This window comes from Ursus arctos, unplaced genomic scaffold (assembly GCF_023065955.2).
Source record: "Ursus arctos isolate Adak ecotype North America unplaced genomic scaffold, UrsArc2.0 scaffold_24, whole genome shotgun sequence".
NCBI lineage: Eukaryota > Metazoa > Chordata > Mammalia > Carnivora > Ursidae > Ursus > Ursus arctos.
The window spans coordinates 3,261,610-3,286,927 of NW_026622919.1; the positions used below are offsets into that span (position 1 = coordinate 3,261,610).

General features: G+C 64.0%; 1 protein-coding gene across 1 annotated transcript; it reads left to right on the forward strand.

Annotated features, from left to right (window-relative positions):
• The first annotated feature begins 1,318 nt into the window (after nucleotides 1–1,318).
• RBFOX3 (RNA binding fox-1 homolog 3) lies at nucleotides 1,319–23,503 on the forward strand. Its single transcript, XM_057317808.1, has 12 exons — nucleotides 1,319–1,563; nucleotides 7,636–7,773; nucleotides 9,783–9,836; nucleotides 10,666–10,758; nucleotides 12,198–12,258; nucleotides 13,916–13,933; nucleotides 15,435–15,488; nucleotides 15,667–15,799; nucleotides 16,389–16,428; nucleotides 17,284–17,345; nucleotides 18,548–18,626; nucleotides 22,113–23,503. Exons 1-12 carry the CDS (start codon nucleotides 1,342–1,344, stop codon nucleotides 22,113–22,115), a joined length of 957 nt encoding a protein of 318 aa, XP_057173791.1. The 5' UTR covers nucleotides 1,319–1,341; the 3' UTR covers nucleotides 22,116–23,503.
• The last annotated feature ends 1,815 nt before the right edge of the window (nucleotides 23,504–25,318 follow it).

A 25,318-nucleotide genomic window follows, 5' to 3' on the forward strand; every position in this document is an offset into this window, starting at 1 on the left:
TTGTGGGGCGAGTCGTAGTAAATGATGAAGAACAGAGCAGGGCCGGGCACGTTCTCTGGGAGGAGCCCCCGTCTCACCGGGGGATGGGCAAGGAAACAAACAGGCTGCCAAGGCCGGCGTGAGGGGGCAGCGCAGGGGTGTGTGGGGTTCCTCATTGGTGAGACGGCAGGAGGGCGGCCGTCCACGTCTGTACAAGGGTCCTTCCGCACTGGGGAGATACTCAAGGGAGGGATGGTACCTGTCCTTCCAGATGGTGGGGCACTCTCTCCCTTGGGGACACCCTTAGAAGGTCAGAGAGTGCCTCACCTACTCAGAGGAGCTGCTGCAAACCTGCCCTCACCACCTCCCCCAGCGTGTATCCTCAGTGGGGAGCGACAACTAGGAGAAGCCAGGACCCCATCCCTATCCCACGCCCCCGCCAGCGTGAGGACCCTTGTCCCTTCCCTGGGGCTGAGGGGCTTTCTCCCAGGGCTACATCAGGGGTTCCCACAGGTGCCCAGATTGCTGCAGGAGGTCTGGGGTGTGGGCAAGAACTTGCATTGCTGACAAGCTCCCAGGTGAGGCTCCTGGGTCCAAGCACCCCGTGGGAAGAGTCTCTGTCCTGCAGCATGGCTGGGACCCTGCCCCAGGGCCCAGGCTTCTAAAAGCCCCTGGGGCAGCAGGCCTTCAGGGACGGGGTGGGGTCTTCCAGAGATCTGCTTGGGGATCTCAAGACAGAGCTGGAACCTTCCATGCCCCACAGACAGCATGGAACCGGGTCCTGTGGTGCCAGGCTCCCAGTTCTGTGGGATCAGCTCTGATCATCTTCCCTGCAGGCGGTGATGGTGTTCTCCTTCTCCCTCTTTACCTTCGTAAGGCAGGAGGGAGGGGGGCATGGTTCTAAAGGAGACAGGAGGGACCCCATGCTGCTGGCACATTCTGTATCTTGACGGGATCGGCGTCTCCTGGTGGGAGGACTTCACTGGAGGTCACCACTGGCAGACACTGGGGAGAGGGCGCATGGGGTCACACGGTGTTATTTCTTAAATTGCACGACTTTGATGTACTCAGGTCTGACAAGGACGTGTCAGTGGTCTTGAGCCCTGGGCTCCCCAGACGACGCCATCCCAGCAGGCACCTCCAACAGCTCAGATCTGCTGCCCCGTGTCGGGGAGCCCCCCACCCAGAGGGCCTGGGCTGTGCTGCCAACAGGACAGCGTCGAAGCTGCAAGGGCTTCTGGAAACGCCCGCTCGGGCTGCGAGCTCTCAGAAGGGGGCAGGGTCCGGGCCCGCCAGCCATCTAACCAGCCGCTCTCTTTCCCTCCGCAGGGCAATCAGGACGCCACGGCTCCGCCTGAAGCGATGGCCCAGCCCTACCCCCCTGCCCAGTACCCCCCTCCGCCACAGAACGGCATCCCCGCCGAGTACGCGCCACCCCCTCCGCACCCCACGCAGGACTACTCGGGCCAGACCCCGGTCCCCCCGGAGCACGGCATGACCCTGTACACACCAGCACAGACCCACCCCGAGCAGCCGGGCACCGAGGCCAGCACACAGCCCGTCACCGGGGCCCAGACAGTGCCGGTAAGGGGCCCCGCCAGCCCCCCGCTGCAGGGAGCAGTGCCCACCCAGAGGGAGGCTCAGCGGGGCAGTGAGGGCCCGCGGGGGGGAGGGCCCGGGAGGGGCCTCTGGGATGGACAGGCAGGTCCTTCCCACCTTGGAGCCCTTTGTCTGACACCCGGCATGGGGTGGCCGGTGACCCCACCGGCTGCCCGGCCCCCTGAGCCGCAGATTCCCCTCATCTGGGAGATGGAGCCTCCTGGCTGGGCGGCTGGTGACCCGTCCCTGGGAGGTGAGGGGAACGGCGAGGCCTGGGCCCCGGGTGTCTGCGCAGGCGGGGTCAGGGCGACAGGAGAGGAGGCTCAGGGCCCCTCGTGTGTCTCGGGTGGCGGGCGCGGCGATCATTTCTAATCACTCGTAATCTACCTGCTTGGCCGCTCTCCAGTCAGAGAGCCGCACTTCTGTGGTTGTAATGCGGCTCCACGGAGAAAGCGCTGAGCTGCTCGCTTCTCAGGCTCCCTGACAGCAGAGGAGCCTGGCAAGGGGCAGCTGGCCTCGGGTGGGCGTCCCACAAGGCGGCCCCTCCTGGGGACCTGCCAGAGTGCAGCCCACTCCACCCCTTCCCCCGCCCTCCTCCCAGTCGCCTTGTCCACACGCCCACCGCTGCCACGTCTCGGGCTTTGGGCTCCTCCGGCTGTCCCCGCTGGCTGCCTCCCAGTCCTGGCTGGCCAGGCTGGGCAGCAGGCCAGCACACCCCGTGCTGCCCGGGAGCAGCCCCGCCTCGCAGCCTCCCGATGGGCGCCCTCCCCTGTGCTCCCTCAGCCCTCCCCGTGTTCCAGCCTGGCTCCCTGGGTGCCGTGTGGACCCAAATACCACCCACCCTCCCGGGGTGGGCAGCAGCACTCAGGCTGTCTGGGGAGAGAGCCCACCCAAGCTGCCCGCTGGGCCGGACCGGACCCTCATTCGGGGCCCAGCCAGTGCCCTTCTGCCCTGTGTGGAGTGCCGCCGGCTGAGCCGGACCTGTCCCCTCCCCACGTCCCAGTGTGGGGTGTCTCCCGTGGACCCCCACCCAGGGTTCGTACAGATGGAAGAGGCAAAGCCTGTGGGCCCTCGCACTGGGAGCCCAGCCGTACTTCTGGGGCCGCTCTCTTTCTGCTTCTGCTTCCTCAAACCCACGACGTGGGTGTGCTCGGACCCAGAGGGGGCTCATCCAGACCGCGTCACGGCTGGCAGACAGGGCATATCCAGCCAGACCTCCCATGACACGACCTCCTCGGAAGCGAGCACGGGAGACAAGGCGGTCAGACCGGCAGGTGCCACGAGTGGGGGCCGAGAGCGGATGCCTGTGCCACAGGAACGAGCCGGCCGGGCTCTGAGACACTGCCGAGTGCCGGGTGTGGCAGAACCGGGAAGAGCATGACGTCTTCTCCACTCGACAGACGGTTGTGGGGACCCTACGTGGGCCGCACGCTGAGCCAGCACCGGGGTACGGGGAGGAGGTGACCGGCCCTGCCCTGTGCTGGCCACCAGTTCCTGTCAGTCAAGGACGTAAAAGTCAACAAGGTGCCAGTCATGGTCTCCATGCCTACGACAGAATATGGGCCCTGGAGGGGACTCAGGAGTCCCAGAAAGGATTCGTCCCGAATGAGAGGCGGGAGTCTCCCTTCTCTGGCCAAGGGCCTCCCAAGGAAAGCGCTTGGGCCCGACAGCACCCCAAGCCTGGACAGCGGGGCCGCCTTGACCTCCCTTGTTCCAGCCCGGGTCTCTTCAAGCCCTGCAAGGGGTCAGGGTCGGTGGGTCTTCCCTCCGGGAATACAGAGGCGAGACTCTCCCTGGCCATGCCTGGAGCCAGGTGAGCCCCTGCAGGTACGGTCACTGGGGACGCAGAGGACGCGAAGATGGCAGCTGCCGCTGGACAGCGTGAGTGCTCGGGGCCTGAATGGTTATGCAAGAAGCATCTCACCTCGGAAGGAGCTGGAGAGAGCGAGCGCACCCTGTCCTGCTCCAAGACTCCAGTAGCCACCCTCTTCCCAGAGGGGCTGCCCAGCACTCCCAGCTAAAGCCTGAACACCTCCGTGCCGGGTCAGCGGTCCCACGTCCCGTCCTCGCGTGAAGGCTCCTCAGCTCACCGAAGCCTCCTCTCGCCCCTCCCCACGCAGCCTGGGGTTCGGAGGGGTAGGTACAGGCAGCCTGGGGTCCAGGCTTCAGCTTCCGTCCAGACCCGTGCTCTCTTGCATGTGGATTCTGCTTGTCGCTGCGGTGTCTCTGGCAGAAGTGGCATGGAGAGCCACGCGGGACAGGGGATGCTGATGAGTCAGGGCCTTCCTCACTACTCTGCAGGGACCCGGCTACAGGCTGGGGACCACCTCCCCAGAGTGCTCATTCACTCAGGATCGTGCAGGTCCCCTGCACGTGCTTTCCCCACCCACCTGTCCTCCCCGAATCCTGAGACAGCCAGAGGGGCTTCTGCGCTCAGAAACGACTCCCACTCTCCCTGTCTTCCTCTGTGTGGTGAACCTCACAGGGCCAGTCCCGTGGGGTCTCCCCTCCCCAGTGAGCAGGTGCCATGCTAACAGGAGCTGTGGCCTTTGGTCCCCTTTGCACTTGGCTCCTGGGGCTTTCAGCAAAGGGAAAAGGGTGGGCTGTGGCTGGAGTGCAAGGTGGAAAGGCAGATGTGTCCCCCCCAGTACCCCCTGCCCACGCCCTGCCTCCGCAGTGAGACCCAGCTGGGCGCCCCCACCCTGGCCAGGTGCAAGCAGATGCCACCCTCGGTCAGCACCAGGGCAACAGGTGCGTGGCCAGCAGAGAGCTCTTAGAATAGTCTGTCGTTCGGAGTCCGAAGTGGGAGCACACAGCTCCGCCCAAGGAGGAGGCTGCCCGTTACATTGTCATAAATAGGCCACACGTAGAGAGGGCCTCTCCCTGTGCCGAGGGAGCTTGGGGAGGCCCAGGCACAGGGGCTGGTGGGGCATGCGCTGGGCGCATCTGGGCCCTGCTCCTGGCCCACCCCCCTGGCAGGGCGGTGGGAGGCATGATGGCTAAGGTGACGCAGACAAGGAGAAGGACGCAGAAGCAAAGCCCCTGTGGCCAGCTGGGGGAGGGGAGGGGTGAGTGCGGCCCGTGGGGGGGGGGGTCACTGTTTTCTTTTTCTCTTCCTTTGAGCAATAGGACAGAGGTTGCTTTAAAAGAGAGAGAGGGGAAAGACAAGGGGAGTCCTAGGGAAAGAACTCGCGGGCTGGGGGTGCCCCCTTCCCAGCCCCGCCCCTCCCCCCCAGACTGTTAACACTGGGGGTTTCTCCACACATCTTACGATTTTATAGTCACCGAACCCGTTCATCTGCGCTGGGGGGTGAGGGGGCTCCTTCCTTGCTTGAGTCCTAGCCCCGCTCGCGATTCATTCCATAGGACCCCCAAACACCCCATTCCCCCTCCTCACCCTCAGCCGGCTCCCCTTAAGGCCTCTGTGGAGGGGTCTGGAGCAGAGCAGGGGGGGGGGCCTGGACATGGAGACTCACAGTGGGCCCAGGGCAGAAGGGAAGCCCAGGGGGGACCCAGACGCTTGCCTGGGCAGCGGCACCCATGCCCAGGGCTCCCCGGCTGCTCTGGCCACGCTGACCGCTGCCCTCTGCTGGTTGCAACCAGCATTACATGTTCCTCTCTGACTGAATTCCCAAATTCAGGGTGACTCCTTTAGTCACCGGTACCCAGGAGCCACGGAGGGCTTGCGTATGTGAAATGCACTGGGTGGGGGCATGGTGACAGAGGGCACTGACCCACCCTGACCACTGCATGGGAAGTCAAGGATGCGCGGCGGGTTCTGCTTGGATTGGGGGGCGAGGACGAGGCTCTGGAGCACGCAAGCTTGCTCTCGTCACAGAAGAGCAGGATCATGGGAGGAGGAGAACGGGGGAGCAGGTGGGGCTGTTGGGCATTGGCAGGTCCCCGCTTAGCAGGAGGAGCTCCCGGGTGTCCCTGCGGCACCTGGAGGCAGCTGCCCAGTGTTGCCTCCGCGGACCTGCCCCCCGGCCCCACCCGCCAGTGCTTCCTCCACGGGTGCTCCAGTAGCCTGGTTCCTGGGGCTGGTTGGGGACCCCCAGGCCCAGGCACTGCGTCACCTGCAGCCCCAGCCACGCACACACGCCACTCGGCAGCCCGGTAGGAGAACAACACTCGTCAGAACCGGGTGCACCCCTTAAAGGATGGCCACCCCACCGGGACAGGTACGCATGCCTCAGGTGAACAAGAGGACGGTGGCCTCCAGCCACACCGGGGACCGCACACCGTATGCTGCTGCTTAACGTAGGAGCGCAGACCTGATTGTGAGGGACCTTTGAGCAGGTGCTCAGGCTCTCTCAGCAGCCCAGGAGCTGACGATGTCCACTCCCCTCACCTCTGGCACCTGCTGCCCGGGAGCCTGGTCAGAGGCCTCCTGGATGAGCGCCGAAGTCGGGAGCGGCCCCTTCCTTCCAGAAAGGACGAACGGGTTGGCCATTGAGGGCAGCCACTCAGGAGTCCACAGACAGACGACCTGCCACGAACTGCCCCTCAGCTCCATTTCCTCGGCCTGGGGGAGGCCTCGGGCCAGCCCTGCTCACCTGTCCTAACTCTGGAGGGCATGTTGTACCCATCAGCGCTCCTTTGCTGGACTGCAAGGAAGCCCGCCAGAAAGTGGCTTAAGCAAAGCGACGGTTCTCAGAGACCTGTGGGAAGCGGCCTCCGGGCATCTCTCCTCTGCCGGCCTCTCACTGCCAGTCAGCTGCCTGTGCTCCTCGGGCCACGTGAGAGGCCACGGCCACCGGCACTTCCCCTCGTACAATCTCCAGCGTGGGCCTTAGGGGACCCTCCCCGCCCTGCTCTCTCCGGGCGTGTCAGAGACGCTCGGTGTGATGGTGCTGGAGCCAGGGCGCCCCTCATGCCTTCGGCCAAGGTCCCGCCGTCCCAGAAGCAGACCCTGGACAAGGCTCCAAGACCAAGCAGAAGGCCAGGGACAGGATCCCAAGAAAACCCCGACAGAAGAGTGGGGAACTGAGGCAGGAGAGCAAGGAGCGGGGAAAGGCATGTTTTCAGCCTGTTAGCCCCCCAGGGACATGGGGACAGAGTGGAGACCCCGGAGGAGCCCCCGGGGTGGGTGCCAGGCCGCTTGTGCACCCGCCGTGTCTGTCACCGGCTGAGGGCCGCTCTCGTACCCTCGCACTCCGATGTGCCGCGCCAGCGAGCTGAGCCAGGAGCCTTGGGGTGGCGGTGGGCGGGACTGGGGTGCCCCGTGAACGCCCGGCATCAGGCTCACGGTGAGCTGAGCGCCACCTCGGTCCATCGGGCACGGTGAGCACCCGCTGCACGCCTCTGGCATGGTGGCTCAGCGGGGACAGAACCAGGCTGACGGCCAGCCAGGTGGTGAGCTGGTGGCCGTCCCTGCAAAAATCCACCGAGGGGCCTCGTAGGCTTGTCGCCTTGGCACGCATCCCGGCCTCGTCCTCACGGGGGCTGTGGGGTCAGAGGTCCTGGCCTGTTTCCTGAGCCCCAAGTCTTTTGGATCCCCCCTGTTCACTGACTTTGGGGTCCCAGATGGGGAAGAGCACTAACGGCCTGGAAGAGAGCTACGCCTGCAGAGGCCGAGCAACAGGGGGACATGGATGGGAGGCAGCCCTGGGTGACTGCTGGGGGCCAGCACCCCACAGATGTGTGTGCCCGATGGGCCCGGAAACCTCTCTGCCTTCTCATCCGGCCTTGAAAGCCGGAAGGGTCCCCATGCTCCCAGAACTCAGGCTGTCCCGCGAAGGGCAAACCCATGCTTCTGATGATCGTAATAGTCGGTGGAGCTGAGGGACCGTTAAGGTCAGACCTCTGGACAGGGCCGAGCCAGGAACATGGAGACACCCCCAGCCCCGGAGGCCTTGCCCCGCGCTGGCGGCCGGCGCAGCTCGCGCAGAGGCCTGGCGGGGGGACCTGTGAGGATCGTGCGCCCAGACCCCCTCCCAACCCCAGCCCCAGGATGGGGAGGCCCAGGGAGTTGGGGGATCTGGCCTCCAGACCGTCCCCTCCCTGCGGGATGGGAGCTGAGAGGGGCACCTCACAGCCCGGGTCCTCTGCCCACAGCAGACAGATGAGGCGGCACAGACGGACAGCCAGCCACTCCACCCCTCCGACCCCACAGAGAAGCAGCAGCCCAAGCGGCTACACGTCTCCAACATCCCCTTCCGGTTCAGGGACCCCGACCTGCGGCAAATGTTCGGGGTGAGTGTGTGCAGCCCCCCCATCCCGCCCCCCACCCCACCCGCCTCCAGCTCCATGTCCCCGGTATCCCACTGCCTCCTGGGGCCAGCCCTGCTCTGACCTAAGCCTGCGGGATGGAAAGAAAGGAGGGAAAAGGACCCAAGCTCAGGAAGGAGCAGCGGCAGCCAGAAATCCCCCCCCCCCCCCACCGCACCCGCTGTCCTCGGGGCTTAGGGTCCCCGTGGGGCTGAGGCCAGTGCCAGTTCGGCTATTACTGTGTAGTCCCAGCAGCCTTCCCTGGGCTCCAGGGACCCCTGTGCCCTCAGAGGCCACCCGAAGGGCCAGCTAGCCCCCTGGCCTCACTCCCAGCGATGGCCCACCCCCTGCCTGTCCTGTGTGCTGCGGGCTGAGCACTCCACCTCTCTGGGCCTGTGTCCATGGGGCTCTGGGCGAGTGCTCCAACCGTGGGAAGCCAGCGCAGGCTCATTTGCTCCCTGGATTCTCCCGGTCGGTTCCCAGATTTTGTGCTTTAGGATTTCGGCCAGCTGCAGTGTGGCTGTGAGAACGTGCAGGGCAGGCCTTCCGTCCTGTGGCTGCTTTGTCCTGCCGCTTGACCTGAGCGCCACGCAGGTGCCGAGGCCCACCAGGTGCTGGGCTGCCCCGTGGGGGGCCGAGCAGGCAGCGGCCAAGCCATTCGTCCGAGAACAGTGCAGCCACGGAAGCCTCGTGTGCCTGGCCCACGTTTTTTCCCTCACCCTGAACCCTCTTCCCCACGGCCAGCACGGCACCCACCCTCACCCCTGCCACAAGCTAGGCAGGCTCTGGCCCCTGAACCCCAGCCTTGCCTTCACGCCACCCACCGCCCAAGTGGGATTTGTCAAAGGGGAGGTGCTCAGAGGGTGGCCTCAGGAGGGACCCAGCACCCACACCTTGCCCCACATAGCCACCCCCCTTCTTGGAGGCCAGGCCCCATCGCACATGGAGCTTAGACACAGGGAGGGACTGAAGGGGTTTGGAATGAGAGGGCTCAGCTCCTCTTGGCCTGGGCCAGGCTGCTGCCAGCCTCTTTGAGCCTGGAGCCCCCACTCAAAGCAGCTGCCTTACAGAGCTCGCCCTGAGCAGGACCCTCGGTCCTTATCCCTCACTTGTCCCCATGCAACGGGCACTGACTGGCGTCAGCTCGCCCGTCCCCACACCGGGGCGTCAGCTTGCCCATTTCAGCTTTCAGCAGAGTTGGGATTGCATTGCTGTCTTGTCTGTGTCACGTCACTGCTGCTTTTGACACCCAGCTCCAAGTGTTGTGGGATGCAGGGGGCACCCATCGGTTACACACACTGGAGGCCACAGGACAGGCCTCTCAGGACCCGGTTTCAGGGATTTGGTTTCACAGGTCCGTGGTCTCATGTGACAGTGAGAGAGCCGGAGCTGCCCCTGGGGGTCCTGGGCCAGTGATGGGGCAGGAAGGGCCCAACCACAGCATCTGGGCCTGCCTGGCCAGCACGTCCGAGATAGGTAGAGGAGTTTGGGGTCAGTGCTGTTCTGTATCCCACAGAGCCCAGCCCCAGACAGCACAGGCTGCTGGCAGTATGGGGTCCCTCCATGGCACTTTGTCTCTCCCAGCGGCTCCTGTGCCCCTTCCAGCACCCCACCGTTTGGGAAGGACCTATTCATAGCCCTTTACCCTTTAGTGTGAATTAGAGGTGGCCGTCAGTAACTTGGGGCAGAGTCCAGGCAGGGAGAGGAGAGGGACGCTGGGGGAGGCTGCCCCCTTCCCCGGTTCTCAGCCCCCACCTGGCCCTTGGACAGGTAGGGAACGCTTTCTCCATGAGAACCTGAGGAGGGGTCTCCTGTCCTCAGACCGTGCTACACCGAGAGCCCCCCTTCTTCCCTGCAGGAGGCTGGGTGGGGCCTGGCAGAGGGCCAGACCAGGGCAGCAGCTGAGGGTCTCCTGGGAAGCAGGCACGCAGGGTTGGGGGGCACTCCTAACCCATCCTCCCCTGTCTCCCCACCCCCCCTCTCTGTCTCTGCAGCAATTCGGAAAAATTTTAGACGTGGAGATCATTTTTAACGAGCGGGGCTCCAAGGTGGGTGCCGCCCAGAGGCCGCCACCATTACAGCGCCGCTGTAGGCCCCGCCAGGCTAACGTGTGACATGTGCGTTTCCTTCCTGGAGAGCTTCACGCCCGAGGACCCCTGAGCTACACGGGTGCTTGTATTCCCCGCTCCTCCGCCCCTCCCCGCCCCGTCCCCGCTGTCTGTGTTGTTGCCGCAGCTGCCACGCCTCTTTCTCTCGGAGCTGCCAGGACCTCTCTGTCTGCGCCCGCCCCCGCCAGCCAAGCCACTCCTCTGGGGGGCCCGCCGGCCTGGCCGGGAGCTGGCCGGAGGCTTGGGGTGCGGCTACAGGGTGGGCAGCGTGAGGGGGCCCGGCAAAGACGAGCCCTGCTCCCTGCTCAGACAAGGGAAGACCCCCCCATGCAGGCTTCTGGGGGGAAGGGATGGGGTACCCCCGGGAGGTCCTGAACCACCACCACCACCACCCCCGCCTTGCCCCCCAGGGGGCATCAGGATGATAGTCCTGGCCCCTGGCCGGGTTAGCATCTCTCTTGGAGCTTTGGCCTGTCCTCTGGGTGGTGCCAGGCGGTCAGCTCAGGCCGGACTTGGGCTAGGCCAGCAGCTGCCCCTGCCTGGGGCCCTACCCTTCCTGGGCATCCTGCCAGTGGCACCAGGGCAGGCCTCTGGGCTGCCGACCTCTCCTTCAACTCACCTGACTCAGTCCCTCTCTTTCTCTCTCTCTCTCTCTCTTTCTCTCCCCCCTTCTCTCCCCACCCCCCACTGCCCTGCCCCCCACCCCACTCCTCCTATGTTTTCCTCCCTCTCATCCTTTCTTTCCGTGTCTGTCCTTCTCCGCTCACAGGGTTTTGGGTTTGTAACTTTTGAAACTAGCTCAGATGCTGACCGAGCCCGGGAGAAGCTGAATGGGACGATCGTAGAGGGACGGAAAATTGAGGTGCTCAGATAAGTGTGCTGTGCAGGCCGCGCCCTTGAGAACCGCTACTGTGGCCCAGGCCCCTCCCCGCCCCGCGGCCACCCTGCGCAGAGTGGGGCCAGGGCCCTCCCAGGGCAGGGCCACGCCAAGGCCAGAGCCCAGCCCGTCTCCTGCCACCCCTCGCGGGCCCACCCAAGGCCCCCTCCGTCTGCTTTCTGGAGGCCCCCCAACTGCGGAAATAGGCCAGACCCTGGGAGGAGCCCCGGAAATCTTGTGTTTAAGGCTTGGCAGCTCCAAGGACCACAGCCAGCTCAGTCTGCCCCCCCCCCCCCGGGAAGTGCTGTCAATCCCCGAGCCCTCCCACCAGGGAGCCGCAGCTCCCCCTTCCCCAGCTGCCAGGAAGGGACCTAGCCCAGAGGAGCAGAGAGAGGAGGCCAGGGGCCCCCCTCAACCCCCTTTGCCCCTTTTCTGGTGGGCTGCCCATCCCCCCCACCAGTGCTGTGGCTCTGGGTGTCTGGGAACTGGGCTCCCGGACAGGCAGGGCAGTGAGGGGTGGCCAGAGAGGGGGGGGTCAGCAGCAAGTGCAGAGTCCACGGGAAGAGAAGTGGAAAGGCCTGGGGGGAGGGCTTCCGGAAGCAGAAGTACTGGACGCACTGACCTGGGCCAGGCTCTGGTTCTTGCTGGGCAGGCACCTAAAGATGTGGCCCGAGGTCCAGACACTCACACTGGGCGTGGGGCAGGCAGAATGGCCTGAACTCCTTTCCTGGGCACCACCACTGCCCTGTTCTCTACTTCCTTCCACAGAGGCCTTCCCCTGCCTTTCTACTGGTCCTCCAGGGGGAGGGTCTTAGCTGTCTGGAGATAGGAGATAGGTCCTATCTCCAGACAGCTAAGACCCACCCCCGTGGCGCCCGCCTGCCCCCTCTCCCGTCGGCCTTGCTCCCGACGGGACCCTCAGGAGCTCTCTGCTGGCCTCAGGAACAGCGTGCTGCCCCCACGAGAGGGGTGCCCGTGACGAGGAAGGCCTCTGCAGCACAGAATGTCGTGGGGGCCGGTCTGTCAGTGTGCTGAGAGCACTTTGTGGGGAGTCCACCAGCCAGCTTCTCCAGTGGCCTTGGGTTGCCGGAGAGAGACTGGGGCTTGGTTCGTGGGAGCATCGTGTGAAGGGCAAGAACCAGCGGGCCAGACATGGTGCCTGAGCCTAGGGCTGGGAGCAGTGGAGACCAAGGCGCCCTGGAGTGGGGGCCACACAGTGGAGAGGGGAGGCCTGGGAGGAGGGCAGGCCAGGGTGGGGGAGCCAGGCTGGCAGCAGAGACTGTCCTGGGCCTTCCTCCTAGCCCTCCAGCCCCCTCCGTGAGGCCGTGCGGGAGCAGTGCAGAGCAGGACCGGGGTGGCCAGAGGTCTGCAAGGAGGCTAACGCTCCCCTCACCCTCAGCTTCTCCCTCCTTCTCTCTGGGCAGGTCAATAATGCCACAGCCCGCGTCATGACCAACAAGAAGACTGCGAACCCCTACACTAACGGTAAGGGGCCCAGGACCGCGGCGAGGCTGCAGGGGCCATCGGCCCGGACACGGGCCCTCGAGGAGCCTCGGCCGCTAGAGGCCCATCTCCCTGGGTGCCAAGTGCCCCCTCGTGTCCCAGCTCTGCCGGGTCAGCAGGGGGTGGACTGGCCGAAGCGGGAGGAGGGCTGGGGCCGCCCGCGCCACCCACACAGTTGGCAAGACGCCTGGGCCTTCCCAAGCACGCAGGGCACCCAGAAACCACGTGGACAGGCTTGGGGCACAGTGGGTGTGGCCACTTCCTGGATTCTTACTTAGTTTCTAAGCAGTGAGGGAGCGCCGGGGCTGGAGGTTCTCAGTGTTCAGTGCATGTGAAGATGATGAGGCTAGTTCCCTCCCCCGCCTCGGACGCTGGAAGGTTGAGGCCCCAGGGGGAGCCTTGCGGTCCGTAATGCGATTTCCACTAAGTGGTCTCACGTGCACGCGCCGGACCCGAGCAGAAGCAGCCGGTCCTCCTTGAAGACAGAACCACGGAGGCTGAGTGGAGGGGTGGCTCTCGGCCGCTTCGTGTCTTGACTGCACCCGGCAACGCAGATGGGTTTGCATGTAGCCGGCAGCGCTCTGGGGCCTGTTCGAGCTCGTCCCATGCCAGGGAGTGACAGCCCTGCTCCCAGCGGGATGAGCCTCCCTGCGGGGCGGGCTCGGCCTCTCACCCCCAGCCCTCCTGTAACACATGGACTCAGGTGACAGGCCAGCAACGGGCAGGACGCTGGGGGGGATCTGCCACGTGACCCACCAGCAGGGCCCCCCCCATACGCCCTCCTGGAACAGGCCAGGGGTCTGGCTGAGCCCCATTTAGACTAGATTATGAGGGTTCCCATCCTCCTTTTCTAAGGACTATGAAAGCTCAAATTTTTCCTAAACATCTGGAGGCGCCTGGCTTTGCCAGCATCCCGAGCTTCCGTTGAGTGCTTGGCACGGGAAGGCGAAGTAGACAGACGTGTTTAGAGGGTCCGATGATCACCGGGAGCCAGATGACCACTTCACCCAAGAGCCACACCCCCTGCTCTCTGGGCCGGACCGAGAATGTCAGGAAGCACGGAATTCAGAATGGAGTCCACCCCTGAACCACTGCGTTCCTGCCACAGGACGGGCACGGAACCAGCACTGCTTGCACAACAAGCAACGGACAAGTGCTCACGGCAGCGGTGTCACCGAAGCATCCTCACCGGCCTGAGCAAGAGGGACAAGGGCCACAGTGGGCCGGCCCCAGGTTCTCTGTGGGTTGGCAGTGAAGCACAGCGTGTGGGCTCTGGAGGCCTGGGAGTGTGGCTTGAACACTCTAGAACACCCCAGAACACTCAGAGATTCGTCAATTGCAGGGGGCAGAAGTGTCCACCGTCAAGCTTGCCAGGTTTGACCAGGTGTTAAGACTATTTACAGAAGAAACAAAGGAGCCACCCAGGTGGGTCTCTGGCTGCCTCTGTCATCTGGGGTCCCACACAGCAGCAGGTGGAGGCACCAGGAAGCCAGAGTGATGGATAGAGACACCCAGGATTCCAGAATCGGCAGGTGGACATGCCAGGACCACCTCAAGAGAAGTTTTGCCTCCAAGAATGGACCCAGAAAAGCCACTGGGTTGGAGCCCAGGGGAGGTGGGCTGGGGTCATTGGCTCCAGGACTCTGCTTCATCATGGGTTTTCACTAAGGACTCAATTCTTGGGACTGGAGTTCTTTTTAGGAGATGAAACACGTTTTCCCTCCTGATCTGGGATTCAGAGAATGTTCCAGAGTCTCAGTAACGTTCAGACACAGACACGCCGGTCAGGTGACGGTGGACCGGGGAGGGAAGGTGGCCCACGGTCTCATGGAAAGTGTGGAGAATGGGCCCCCGGGAGGAACAAGGTCGCGGACACTCTGTCCTGAATGCCTCCCGGCCACCCGCCCAGCAGTGGGAATGTTAGAATTTGGGTATGAGACTCACGGGTAGAGTCCGACGACGCTAATGGCCTAGTCTCGCCCTTCGCCACACTCTCCAGAGGTGTCTGGCTAGCTGGCCAGTGGGCTCAGTCCCTCTTGTCCCTCCTCACAAAGTCAAGAGGGATATGGAGCTGGGCCTTGGGGCACACTGCAAACATAGGAGCAGGTACACTGGGGGGCGGGGGCGGGCTCGGTCAAGTATACCTGTGCTGTCTGAGCCAGCACTTGGAGCCAGAGCCCCCTCAAAGCCAGCTGGTGTCCACCCCCAGTGGCCTCAGACGGAAGCAGGCTTCACTCCCGCACCTGGGTCCCTGGTGGGAGAGGAAGACGGGTCCAGAAGCCGAGGGCCCAGAGCCAGCAGCTGTGAGCCGGCCCACCTGCAGAGAGGGAGAGCTGGCGGGTACAGGTGACAGCGGGGGGGCGGGGAATGGCCAGGAACGTGGGTTTGGTTGGGCTCTGGCTCTGCCACTTGCCGCTCTGGGCTGTGAGGCTGCGGCACCTCCCTGAGCCCCCACTGGCTCATCCGGAGAACGGGACGGTGTGACACCCGCCTCATCGGCTGGGTTTAGAACGGCATGGCACTCGGCGAGGCGCTCAGGAAATGTTAGTTGTTTATTATTACCTCCAATCCTGAGGCCCTTTCCTCCCCAGGAGGCCGTCCCACTGGCTGCTCTGGGCATGGCCAGGGCAGGACTGGGCAGCGGGGAAAGAGCTCCACCCCAGCACAGAAGCTTTGGGGTTGGAGGTGGCGGGAGGCTGCGGCAGCCTCCGACCCTCCTGGAAGGCAGCCAAGGCTCCCACCAGGGACAGCGCTCCGATGACGGCTCTGTCGAAGCAGGGGCGCTGCCGCACCCCTCACCCCGGCTGTGGGCCTGCAGATGTCCGTTCCTAATTCCTGCAGAGACAGCAGACTCCAGGCTGCTGGGCTGGTGCCCGGGGCAGGCTGGGGAGGGCCATAGTTTGGAAAAGAAGCACAAAGACAGCCAGACAGATGGGTCAGGAGTGACTTGGTCCCTGGAGTTTAGGGAGCAGAAGGTCAGACCCAATGAGGCAGCAGCATCCCGAGAGGAGCCAGGGTCTCTACTCACCCTGTCTGCAGAGGGAGGGGGTCTGGCCAGCAGTCTGCAGAGGCCCCGCCTTACGTGGGAGGCCCCCAGGATAGTGTGAGGTGGGGAGAGAATGGGGAAGACGGTGATTGGGGTTTTGCTTCTCTTCCAGGCTGGAAGCTCAATCCCGTGGTAGGTGCAGTCTACGGGCCTGAATTCTATGCAGGTACAGGCTGGAGCGGTCATTCTGGGTGGGAAGGGCCGGGCGGGTGGGAGGCGTGGCCTGCGCGTAGGGGCGTGGTCGTGCAGATGTGGTTGGGCGGGGCCAGGTGTGTCTGCGCCCAGGCGGGGCCTTTGGCCTGCCTTCCCTCTCACCGCCTCTTCTCTGGCCCTTTTTCCTGCAGTGACGGGGTTCCCCTACCCCACCACGGGCACAGCCGTTGCCTACAGGGGCGCGCACCTACGGGGTAGGGGCCGGGCCGTGTATAATACGTTTCGGGCTGCGCCGCCCCCGCCCCCCATCCCAGCTTACGGAGCGTGAGTACCTGGGGAGGCACGGGGAGGGAGGCATGAAGAAAGGCCCAGGGGGTGTGGGGAGGGAGGCCTTGGGCAGCCAGAGGGGCTAGGCAGTCTTTCCAGAACTGCAGGGCGGGGGGCTGTGGGAACCCCCAGACCTTCGCACTGCAGTCGCCCCCATATCTTACCCCAGCCCCACCCCGCCGTGGGGACCAAGGGTCACTGGCATTTGGGGGACATTTAAAAGCCCCAGCATCTTGCTGGATGATACAATGGGATCATGGTTGGCCCTTGAGCTCAGTCCTCCCCGGTCCATTACCCTGGGCCCAGTGCCCTCTGCCCCTGTGGGGGGGACAGCTGCCTGGGCTGGGGTGGGGGAGGGTAAGCAACGTGGGCCGAGGGGCCCCTGGCTTTGCGGGAGAAAGAAGCTGACCAGCGAGGGTGTTACTCTATTGTTATACCGAAACAGGGCCCTGGAGCAAACGCTTGTTAAAATGCCCGTCCCATGGGCAGGGCTGGCACCCTGCCCCCTCCCTCCTCAGCAGACAGCGGAGCCGGCCTACCCCACCTCTCCAGCGTTCCCACCACTCTCTTGTCCGTTTGCTTCCAGGGTCGTGTATCAGGATGGCTTTTATGGTGCTGAGATTTATGTAAGTGCAGCCCCGAGGGGGCGGGGGTAGAGGAGGGTTTGTGGTCCAGGCCTTCAGCTAAGTTCCAGGGTCTTCCCCTCCCGGCCCCCCTCCCCCACCCATCCCTCCCTATCCTTGGGACCCAGGAGGGTGAGAGTGCCCAGGACATTGGGTCCCTGGGGACCTAGGCATAGCTGAGCCTGGGCCGTCCGTGCCCACGTCTTCTCCACTCCACAGGATGCTGGGTGATGGGGGCAGGAGTGACTCTCCTGTATCCCTAACCACATTGGGGTCACTGAGTGAGCCCCCGTGGGCATCCATGTGTAGTACAGAGGCCCGGAGACAGATCAGGAGGCAGGGGTGTGTGGGGTCCTGTGGTGTTTCTTTCCCTTCACGGGGCTGCCCCTACTGCTTCCTCTAGCCTGGAGCCCCAGCTGACGACCCACCCAAGAACTTGCTTCCATCCTGGGTAGTGGTCCCTTTATGCCAGGGCCAAGATGTGATCTGAGTTTGCCCTTGGCCCTTCCCAGTATCCAGGATGGTACCCAGAGTCACCCATGGGTTCTCAGCACCCACTGGCATCAAAGTCAGGGGCTCACTGGGCTGGTGGCAGGGCTACAGGCGCCGAACGTGTGTTAAAGCCATGGACACAGCCAGACTATCACTGGTGCCCCCTGTGCGTGTCAAGTGTGTGCTCCCTGCCTCCCCTCGAACCACGCCACTGACAGTCTGTGGTCCTTAGACCTCCGTTAGACTAGAGCCAGGTGCCCCCAGGCCCCGCGCCAGCCAGTCCTCACCTGGCCACGGAGAAGGCTGAAAGGCTGTGTCCACCCCACTAAGCCCCTGTGCTGTCTCTCCCTCCCCCTTACCCTGCAGGGGGGCTATGCAGCCTACAGATACGCTCAGCCTGCGGCGGCGGCAGCGGCCTACAGCGACAGGTACGGCTGGGACAGTGGTCGGGTGAAGAGGGGCAGTAGGACTACAGGGCCCCTGAAGGGGTGGGTTCAGACGGGAAGACTTACCCGCGGCTCAGGCCTGGGGGAGCCTCCCCCTGGTAGTGCAGGGTCTGGACAGAGGGGAGCAGGTCCGAGGCCCCTGAGCCAGCGAGCCCCCGATTTCTTTAGTCACTTCCTGCTGGCGTGGCTGGGGAGGCCGCGGCACCCCCCCCCCCAGTTCAGTTCTCCTCTGATTCCCGGCCCTGGAGGTCTGACCCCCTCCCTGAGCACTGGAGGCCCCGAGTGAGCAGGGAAATTGGGCTCCTCTTCTGCCCCGGGCACACTTCTGACCCCACTCAGGGCTTCCAGGTCCGAGAGCCCTTCACGCTGAGAGAGGCAGCGAGCGTGCCCTGCTCTCGGGGGTCAGACGACACAGGTGGGCAGTGTGGCCCGGCTGCAGGCACACGCAGAGGCTGGGGGTGCTCTGGGCCGTGAGGGCAGGTCCTTGGGGCTCTCCCGGAGGTGGCCTGGCCTGGCACATGGGCACAGAACCCCTGTTTAGGGACGTGTGGGAGTCCCCGTGCCTGGCACGTGGTGGGCTCTTGCCTGCTCACCACCTCTCCCTCCCGCCCAGTGGCACCCGCGGCCCCACACCTTCCAAAGCTTCTGGCGGCATCTCACATGTGGCGGAGGGAGCTTTGGGGGTGCACAGCAGGCCCTTCCGCCCAGCCCTGTCCTACAAGAAGCTGGCATTTCACACACACCATAGAGTGAGAGGGAGGTCATCAAGGGGACACAGTGCCACTTACTTCGTGATGACCTCCCTGTGCGCCCCCACATCCTCCCATCCTGCTCTGAGCCTTTCCGAAGCCCCCTGCCCGTGTTCTTCTGGGGGTCAAAGTTTCTGTTTCCTCCAAAGCAGCTCCGTGAGGACTCCTTTCTCCTTCCCTGGGGCCCCTTGTCAGGGTCAGCAGACACTGGGAGAATTGAGAGGGTGGCCAGCTGTGTTCCAGACACTTCCTCCTAGGGGGGCAGAAAGGATGGTGAGGAGGGTGTGCGGGGGCGGGGGGGGGGCTGGAGGTGGGACCGCACTGGAGGACGCTCATGAGATGTCTGGGAGGAGGCAGGAGACCCGTTGCAGCCCCTCACCTGCCCCCATCGCCCCCCCACACACCCCCTCTCCGTCCCTGTGCTCATCCCCCCAGTTACGGCAGAGTCTACGCAGCCGCTGAGCCCTACCACCACACCATCGGCCCCGCGGCGACCTACAGCATCGGAACCATGGTAAGGAGGCGGGGGCGGCCTGGCCCTGCGCGCCAGCTGTGACAAGGAGGGCCTGGCGCCGCGGCCGGGATGGGGTGGGCAGGCCCTGAGGAGAATGGCCCAGACCTCTGACCAGTGCCCGGAAGGACCAAGGCCTAGATGGGAGTTTGGGGGAGGACTTGCCCGTTGGTGCCCTCGGGGGCTTGGAGGAAGGCAGGTCCTCCCAGACGGGCAGCTGCCCAGTAAGGACGTCTGGCCCTCTGGGGAGCACCTTGGGACGCCTGCTTTGTCCAGTTTTCCGAGGCTCCAGAGGCCAGCAGGGCCTCCGCACTGCTCGTGGGGGTGTGTCTGCTGCAGTCCTTCTGTGTTCTGTCGCCCCCTCACTGCCCTTTTCTTCACATCAAGGAGAGGGATGAGGGCTGCCCACGGCTTCCCCCCCAGACCCTTCCGTGGCACTGCGGCCAGCTCTCCCCACCCCCACGCACCCCTGGTAGGCCCGAGGCAGCCAGAGGCGTGTGGGCCGGTGTGTCTGTGTGTGTGTGTGTATGTGTGTGTGTGTGTGTGGCCAGCTGTGGACACATGCAGCCCAGCTCACTCTGTACCTGGAAATCTGCTTCCGGGGGACACCTGTCTCCTGTGCCCACGCACCCCTAGCCCCAGGGGCTGTTAGTGTCAGTTTTTAGTTAGCTTGGCGTCCAGCATCAAAGATGAACACATTTTTCCGGGGGAGGGTAAGGAGGGAGGAGGTCCAGAGCCAACAGGGACTCGTTCCTTCTCCCTTGGTTTGATTACTCCCTCCCAATTTTTGTGTTGTCTTTTTTGATTTTTAACAAGTTTCCGGCCTCCCAAGCAGCCTGCAGTGATGGCCGGCAGCCCCAGAGAACGGGGTCCTGGGGGCCGCCCCCCCTTCCCAGATGGGGGCCCCAGAAGTAGTTTGGAGGCCCCTTGGCTCCAGGGTCAGCTTGGCCCTCTGTGTGGCTTCTGGCTAGAAGTTTTCATTCATTCACAGAGGGGCCCCTCTTATGTTCTCATTTTTATTTGTAAGATTTTCTATTTTTTCCCCCAAGTTTTTTCTGTGGCACTTGCCACCTTTTTCCTTTATCTGTTGACAATGGTTGGTGGGGAGGAGTTTCCTTTGGAGACCTCCCTGGTCCAGGGCAGCCCAGGGACACAGGAGCAAGAGAGCCAAAGACCTGCCCTCCTCGGCAGGACGGAGGGCCCAGAAGAGGACCTGGGGGAGGAGCAGGGACCCCAGGGACCCCTAAAGCTCCGATCGTGGAGCCAAGGCCTGGGGAACCCTGGCAGGAGGCCCCTCTACCCTCCTGAGTCCTGCCCCACCCCCAGGCAGGCAGCCCCGCTGGGGCGCTGGGACCTCCCCCGCCCCCATTAAGGAGAAAGGGGCCAGGGAAGGGCCAGGCCTGAGCCAAGAGAGTGGCCAAGAGACATCTCCTACCTTATTGTCCAGGAGCTCTGTGGCTCATGATCCCAGCAGCCCTCTGGCCCCCATCGTCCCCCACCAGGGAAGGGACTAGGCCCAGGGTCCCCCTGCTACCAGGAGAACCGGCACCGGCTCTCCCCAAGGCAAACCTTAATAAGGGGGGCAAAAAACGGGATTTAGCGATTTCTTTTTGTTTTTCCTTATTTTTTTTTCTCTTTTTGCTTTTTCCCCCCCGACCGAAAGGCGGTACTGATTGGCTGTTTGTCATCTTTGATGTTGCAGGCTAGCCTGTGCCGAGGAGGGTACAGCCGCTTCACCCCCTACTAGCAAGAGGGCCCAGCCCCTAGCAGCATTCACACTGACTGCCCAGTACACACCAAACCCAGCAGTCCAAAACCAGGCACAGCCACCAGGAGGACAGTGCGCCCCCCCCAGTCAGCGGCACGCGACGCCAAAGCCCATAGGGTTTACCTCCAGCCAGCTGGTCTCCCTGCCCCTCACGATGGCGTGTGTGTCTTTGACCCTGGTTACCCCTGTATGTCTGAAACCTTGCTCCCTATTTTGACTTTGTTGACGTTGTGCCCCCAAGCCATTTCAGGTACGGTATGCACACAGCGGGAGGGGCTAGCCTGGGCACAAGACCCCTCCCCGAGAACTAGCAATAGAGCCCGCCAGGGCAACCCACTTCCCATCCCCTGGGGCTGCGGAGCCACAGAAGAGACCCCACAGCCACTGTCCCTTCCCTGGGGTTCAGGGAGTGAGGAGGAGCTCCAGTCCACCCGACATGGGGTTTCCAGCCAAGACAGTGCTCCCTTCCCACCTTCCCCTAGCCGATCGCAGGGGTAGCCACGTCTGCCCGCCTCACCCCCATCCAGCTGGAACCAATATTTCTGGTTCGCATTTCTTGGGGACGTTTCCTGCCAAAGCAGTCACAAGCACACGGTGCAGGCGGAGACCGCCACGGCCACGCCGGCCTCGGGCCTCCTTACTTAGCCTCTGTTGTAAGACATGAAAATGTAGGAAGAAATACCCCGCACACCCCCGCCCCAAGCCGAGGGCCCTCGGCCCGCGCGTGCTCCTTCCAGCAGCGGGCTCTCCCTTCCAGCCATGCTCCGAGGATGGCGCCTCAGTACCGCCTGACATGGGGTCCCGGCCGGCCCGGCGCCCTTCCCCTTCCCCTTCCATCAGGGTACATTTCAGAAGGGACTACAGGTGAGGCATGGGGGGAGGCCCATCGCCGGCCTTCTCGGCAAGACAGCCCTTAATGCCAGCCTCCCGTCCAGACAGGCTTGGTGCTTAGTTCGGCGGCCAGGCAGCCACCTGATGCCCAGGGCTGTACTGGGCCCTAGGGCAGGGGGCACACGCTGGCCGGGGCCTGCAGGGAATGCTTAGACAGCCCAGGTAGCCTCATGGGGGAGGCTGCCCGGGTCAGGACAGCACCCTGCCTCCGTTCCAGGTGTCTCAGGCCAGGGAAGCAACAGGTCCCCTAGCACGCCAGAGATGGGCTTTGGGTACCAGCTAGAGGGTGTGGGTCCCCCACCAGCCAGGGCACACGGGTTGTTGGCTGCTGGACCGCGCGTATCGTGGCCCAGCTGCCGGGCTCCTCACTTCCCACTGCCCGGAGCACCGCCTGCTTGCTGCCTCGTTCCAGGCCCCTCGTGGCCCGTGCCGTGCCGTCTATCCACCATGCTCTCTGTCTTCGTCCGCCCAGAGCCAGCCAGGCCCCTGCCCGCCCCGCTCAGCTCTAGGGGAGCCCACAGGCTGTGCGAGCCAGCCCGCTTCACTGGGGTTTCTGCTCCTGCCCCCCCTCCCCACCACCGGTCCCCCCTCTCTGCCCTGGAGAAGGTCTGTTTTCAGTTCAGCTCACACAGGACCATGGGTTCCCAGAAGCTGGGCCTGGGGCACAGGCTGGGGGGAGGCGCTAGGAATTCAGGGCCCGGGGGCCCGGCACCCTCCCGCCCCGCCCCTCCCGGCACCCTGTGCCCACGCCGGGCTTTCTCCGTCCTCACAGCACGCCTGGCAGTTGCTTCCGTGAAACTGCAAGTCCTGCCTTTCTGTTTCTGTTGTAGTGAAAGCTTCCACCGTTTCCTTCTTGGACCATGAAGGGCAAAAACAAAAACAAAAAAACAAAAAAAACAAAAAAAAAATCACAAAACAAAAAACAAAACAAAAAAAAGATGTTAAGATCCAAGCAACAAAAAACCAACCAAACCAAGAAGCATCCAGCACGTCCAAGTCGCGCGTGGCGCCGCACAGCGCAGCGAGGGAGCAGTCGGCAGGGCGCCGAGCCCAGGAGAGCGCCCAGGCCTTGCCCGGCCCGGCCCGTGCTGGCGGGAAGCACCCCTCCCAAGGTCGGCGGGGAGCGCAGGAGGGAAGGGGCCTCTTCTCTACCAAGTCTTCCTTTCCAGCGCCCCACTCCCAGGGCACGCGGGGCCCCGCGGAGGAACAGGCCCAGGCGTGAGCGGGGGAGAGCCGCCAGCAGGACTCGACCTTTGTTGCCCACTATGCCAGTGGAGGGGACCGCTGGGCTGAGATGGGCGTGCTGGGGGGGCGCTGTTCATTCCCGGGCTCTCTGGCTTCAGCCTGTGCCCGTCACCCTCGTGTCCGGCTGTCTGGGCCCCGCACCCCTCGTGCCGTCAACACCGTGTGCTACAAACCTGGTGAGGGAGTCTGCAGGCCACTGGAGCCTGTGCAACCAGCCGCCCTGGGGTCTGACCCCAACGCCAAGGGCTGACGCGGTTCCAGAACGATGGGGCACCCAGGCCCCCCTCGCTCCACATGAGGGGGCTCCCGGGCAGCCTGACCAGGATCACCCCTAGAACCTAAGAGCGAGCGTCGGGAGGGTGGAGGCCTTGGGGCTGAGGACCAGCTCCGACACCGACTGGCCTGTTTCCTGTTCCCTTTCTGGAGGTGGGCCTGGGCAGTGGGAGGGGAGGCCGAGCCCTCCCCACCACCGTCCTGCAGGGGAGCAGAGGGCTGACGGCCAGTCCTGAGCAAGAAGAGCGAGGAATGGGGAAAGGCCTGGAGCGGCGCCCGGGTCAGGTCCTGGGGCGGCGGGAGAGCAGAGGTAGGCAGCAGGGAGAAGCCCCCCGGCCAGGCAGGGAGAACTGGAGTAGGGGAAGCAGCAAAAAATAACAGACCTAGGCTCCCAACATGGCTCCACTGTCTCATGAAACTTAAAAAGTAAACAAAAAAACACCCCTCACTTTATATATGCAGCATCGGCTCCTGAAGCTCCTGAAATGAGCCCCTTTTCTATTCCTGTTGTACAGAGCCCCACCCGCCCGGCCTGTCCAGAGCCCCCGGCTGCTCCAGACCCTTTTCTCGCGGCAGCTCCACCCCCGGCCCTGCCCTCCCGGCCCCCCTAGGACTGCAGCCAGGCCCCAGGCTTCCTTTCTTACCATTCTGTATGCTTCCAAGGTGTGACCATTCAAATCCACAGTATTATTATTAAGATTATTAATAAAGATTTCTTTCTTCAAACCAGGACGACTCTTTATGATTTGGCAGCCCCCCGGGCCCGAGGGTGGAGGGGGGCGGGACAGCGAGCGCCTGCCAGTGCCAGCCCAGGACCAGCAGCCTGTCCCTGGATACCGCCTGCCTTCTGCCGGATGCCCAGCGGGGAGTCCGAAGACCCTTCTGGGCCAGAGACTGTGGAGTCCCAATCCTCCAGACTCCTTGACCCAGAACAGACCCAGAACAAGCAGGAGGCAGGGCTCGCGCGTTCCCCCAGCCGCCTCCGCGGCCCCGCGCCGCACTGTCGCTTGTGAAGTTGGGTGGTAGCTTCCGGGGTAGACAAGCACCCAGGCCCCTTCCCAGCCGAGCTGCGGCTACTGCACAGATGCCCGGCCGGGCCTCACGTCGTCGTGCTGCCCAGCACTGGCCTGCTCGGTGCAGGCAGGCGAGGGGACAGGGCTGGGGACGTCCTGGAGAGGAGGGCCCTCAGATCCCAGCCACACCATGGGCACTGCCACTGTGATGTGAGGTTCCTCGTGCGAGTGGGGGGCTGCTTCAAGATAAGCCCTCGGGCGTGGGTCCCCATGCCCAGAAGGCTGCGGCGGAGGGCAGCCGCCATCCCCACCAGCCCCCGGAAGAGGGAGCGGAACTGGGAAGGAAAGCAGAAGTCAGACCAAGAGCTTCAAAGCCCTGGGCTTGGCGGGGCTGGGCCAGGGCCACGATCCAACACCAAGGCAGCCCGTCCACGACGCAGCTCACCAACTTGAACTCCTCGTGTTTCACGTCAGATCCTTTATTTCAGAGCGAGTACACCCACCAGAGGGGTGCGGGCCTAAATGCCAGCATCCTCATTTTCCTGCCCACAAGCCTCTTCTCTCCGTGGGATGGGGACGGTGCTCTCGGGGAGCCGGGGAGTGGGAGCCCCCGCCGCACGCCACCCTCTGCTAACCCCCTCACCTCTCATCGCCTGCTCACTGAGGAAGTAACTGCCACTATACATTTTCCCTCCTGCTCTGCATGAACTGTTTGGGGCACTGACCCTTAAGGCCAACAGTCTTCGAGAACGGAGAGCAGCCAGCGGTACAGCTGTGCTGCCCACTTCCGGGCACCCAGCCCCGCCCAACTCCCACACAGGGAGCAAGGCCAACCCCCCACCCCCGGCACAAAACAGGAGGCTCAAAGCAAACCAATGGCCCAAACCAAGAACACGATGATGGGAGCAGCTCCAAGCGGAAGCGGCTCAGGTCCCCCCCACCCTGTCCAGGCTCACAGGGACAGGCAGGGGAGCTGGGTGACCTGAGCTTCCCAGCTGGTCAGCAGGGCATCTCCCGTCCTGCGCGAACTGTCTCCCCCTCTGCTGGGCAAACGCATTCCCCACTGGAGACCGCGCTGGCGAGTCCACGTGTGGGACCCGGAGAGTGAAATGTCCTTCTGTCCCCCTGTGAACGAGGCACCTGGGCTGGGGGATGGAGATCGAGGCAGCCCTGGAGGGACACGCCCTTTGCTGTCCTGGGGACCAGGTTTACCCAGGCCACCTGACGTGGCTGATTCCTCAATTCCGCACGGCCAGGCAGAAGCCGTGTAGCTGCACTGCCACCTGGTGGCTGCTCCCCTTCCTACAGCATAACCAGGTCCGCGGACCCGGGCCTGGACCAGAGGCCAGCCAGTAGGTGGGCCCCCCAGCTGGGAGCGTCTTGGCCCTTAGCACCACTCCACATCGCATAGCGCAGGTGGGGGGCAGAGAAATGGGCAAGTCCCCCCATCAATGGCCCTATGAGACCCTGGGGTAAGAGGCCCCCAGAACGAGGCACATAGCTCA

Coding starts and splice junctions, on each gene's coding strand:
- RBFOX3 (XM_057317808.1), top strand. CDS start 1,342: ATGGCCCAGCCCTACCCCCCTGCCCAGTACCCCCCTCCGCCACAGAAC. Junction 7,774..9,782: donor ACCTGCGGCAAATGTTCGGG/GTGAGTGTGTGC, acceptor CTGTCTCTGCAG/CAATTCGGAAAAATTTTAGA. Junction 10,759..12,197: donor TAGAGGGACGGAAAATTGAG/GTGCTCAGATAA, acceptor CTCTCTGGGCAG/GTCAATAATGCCACAGCCCG.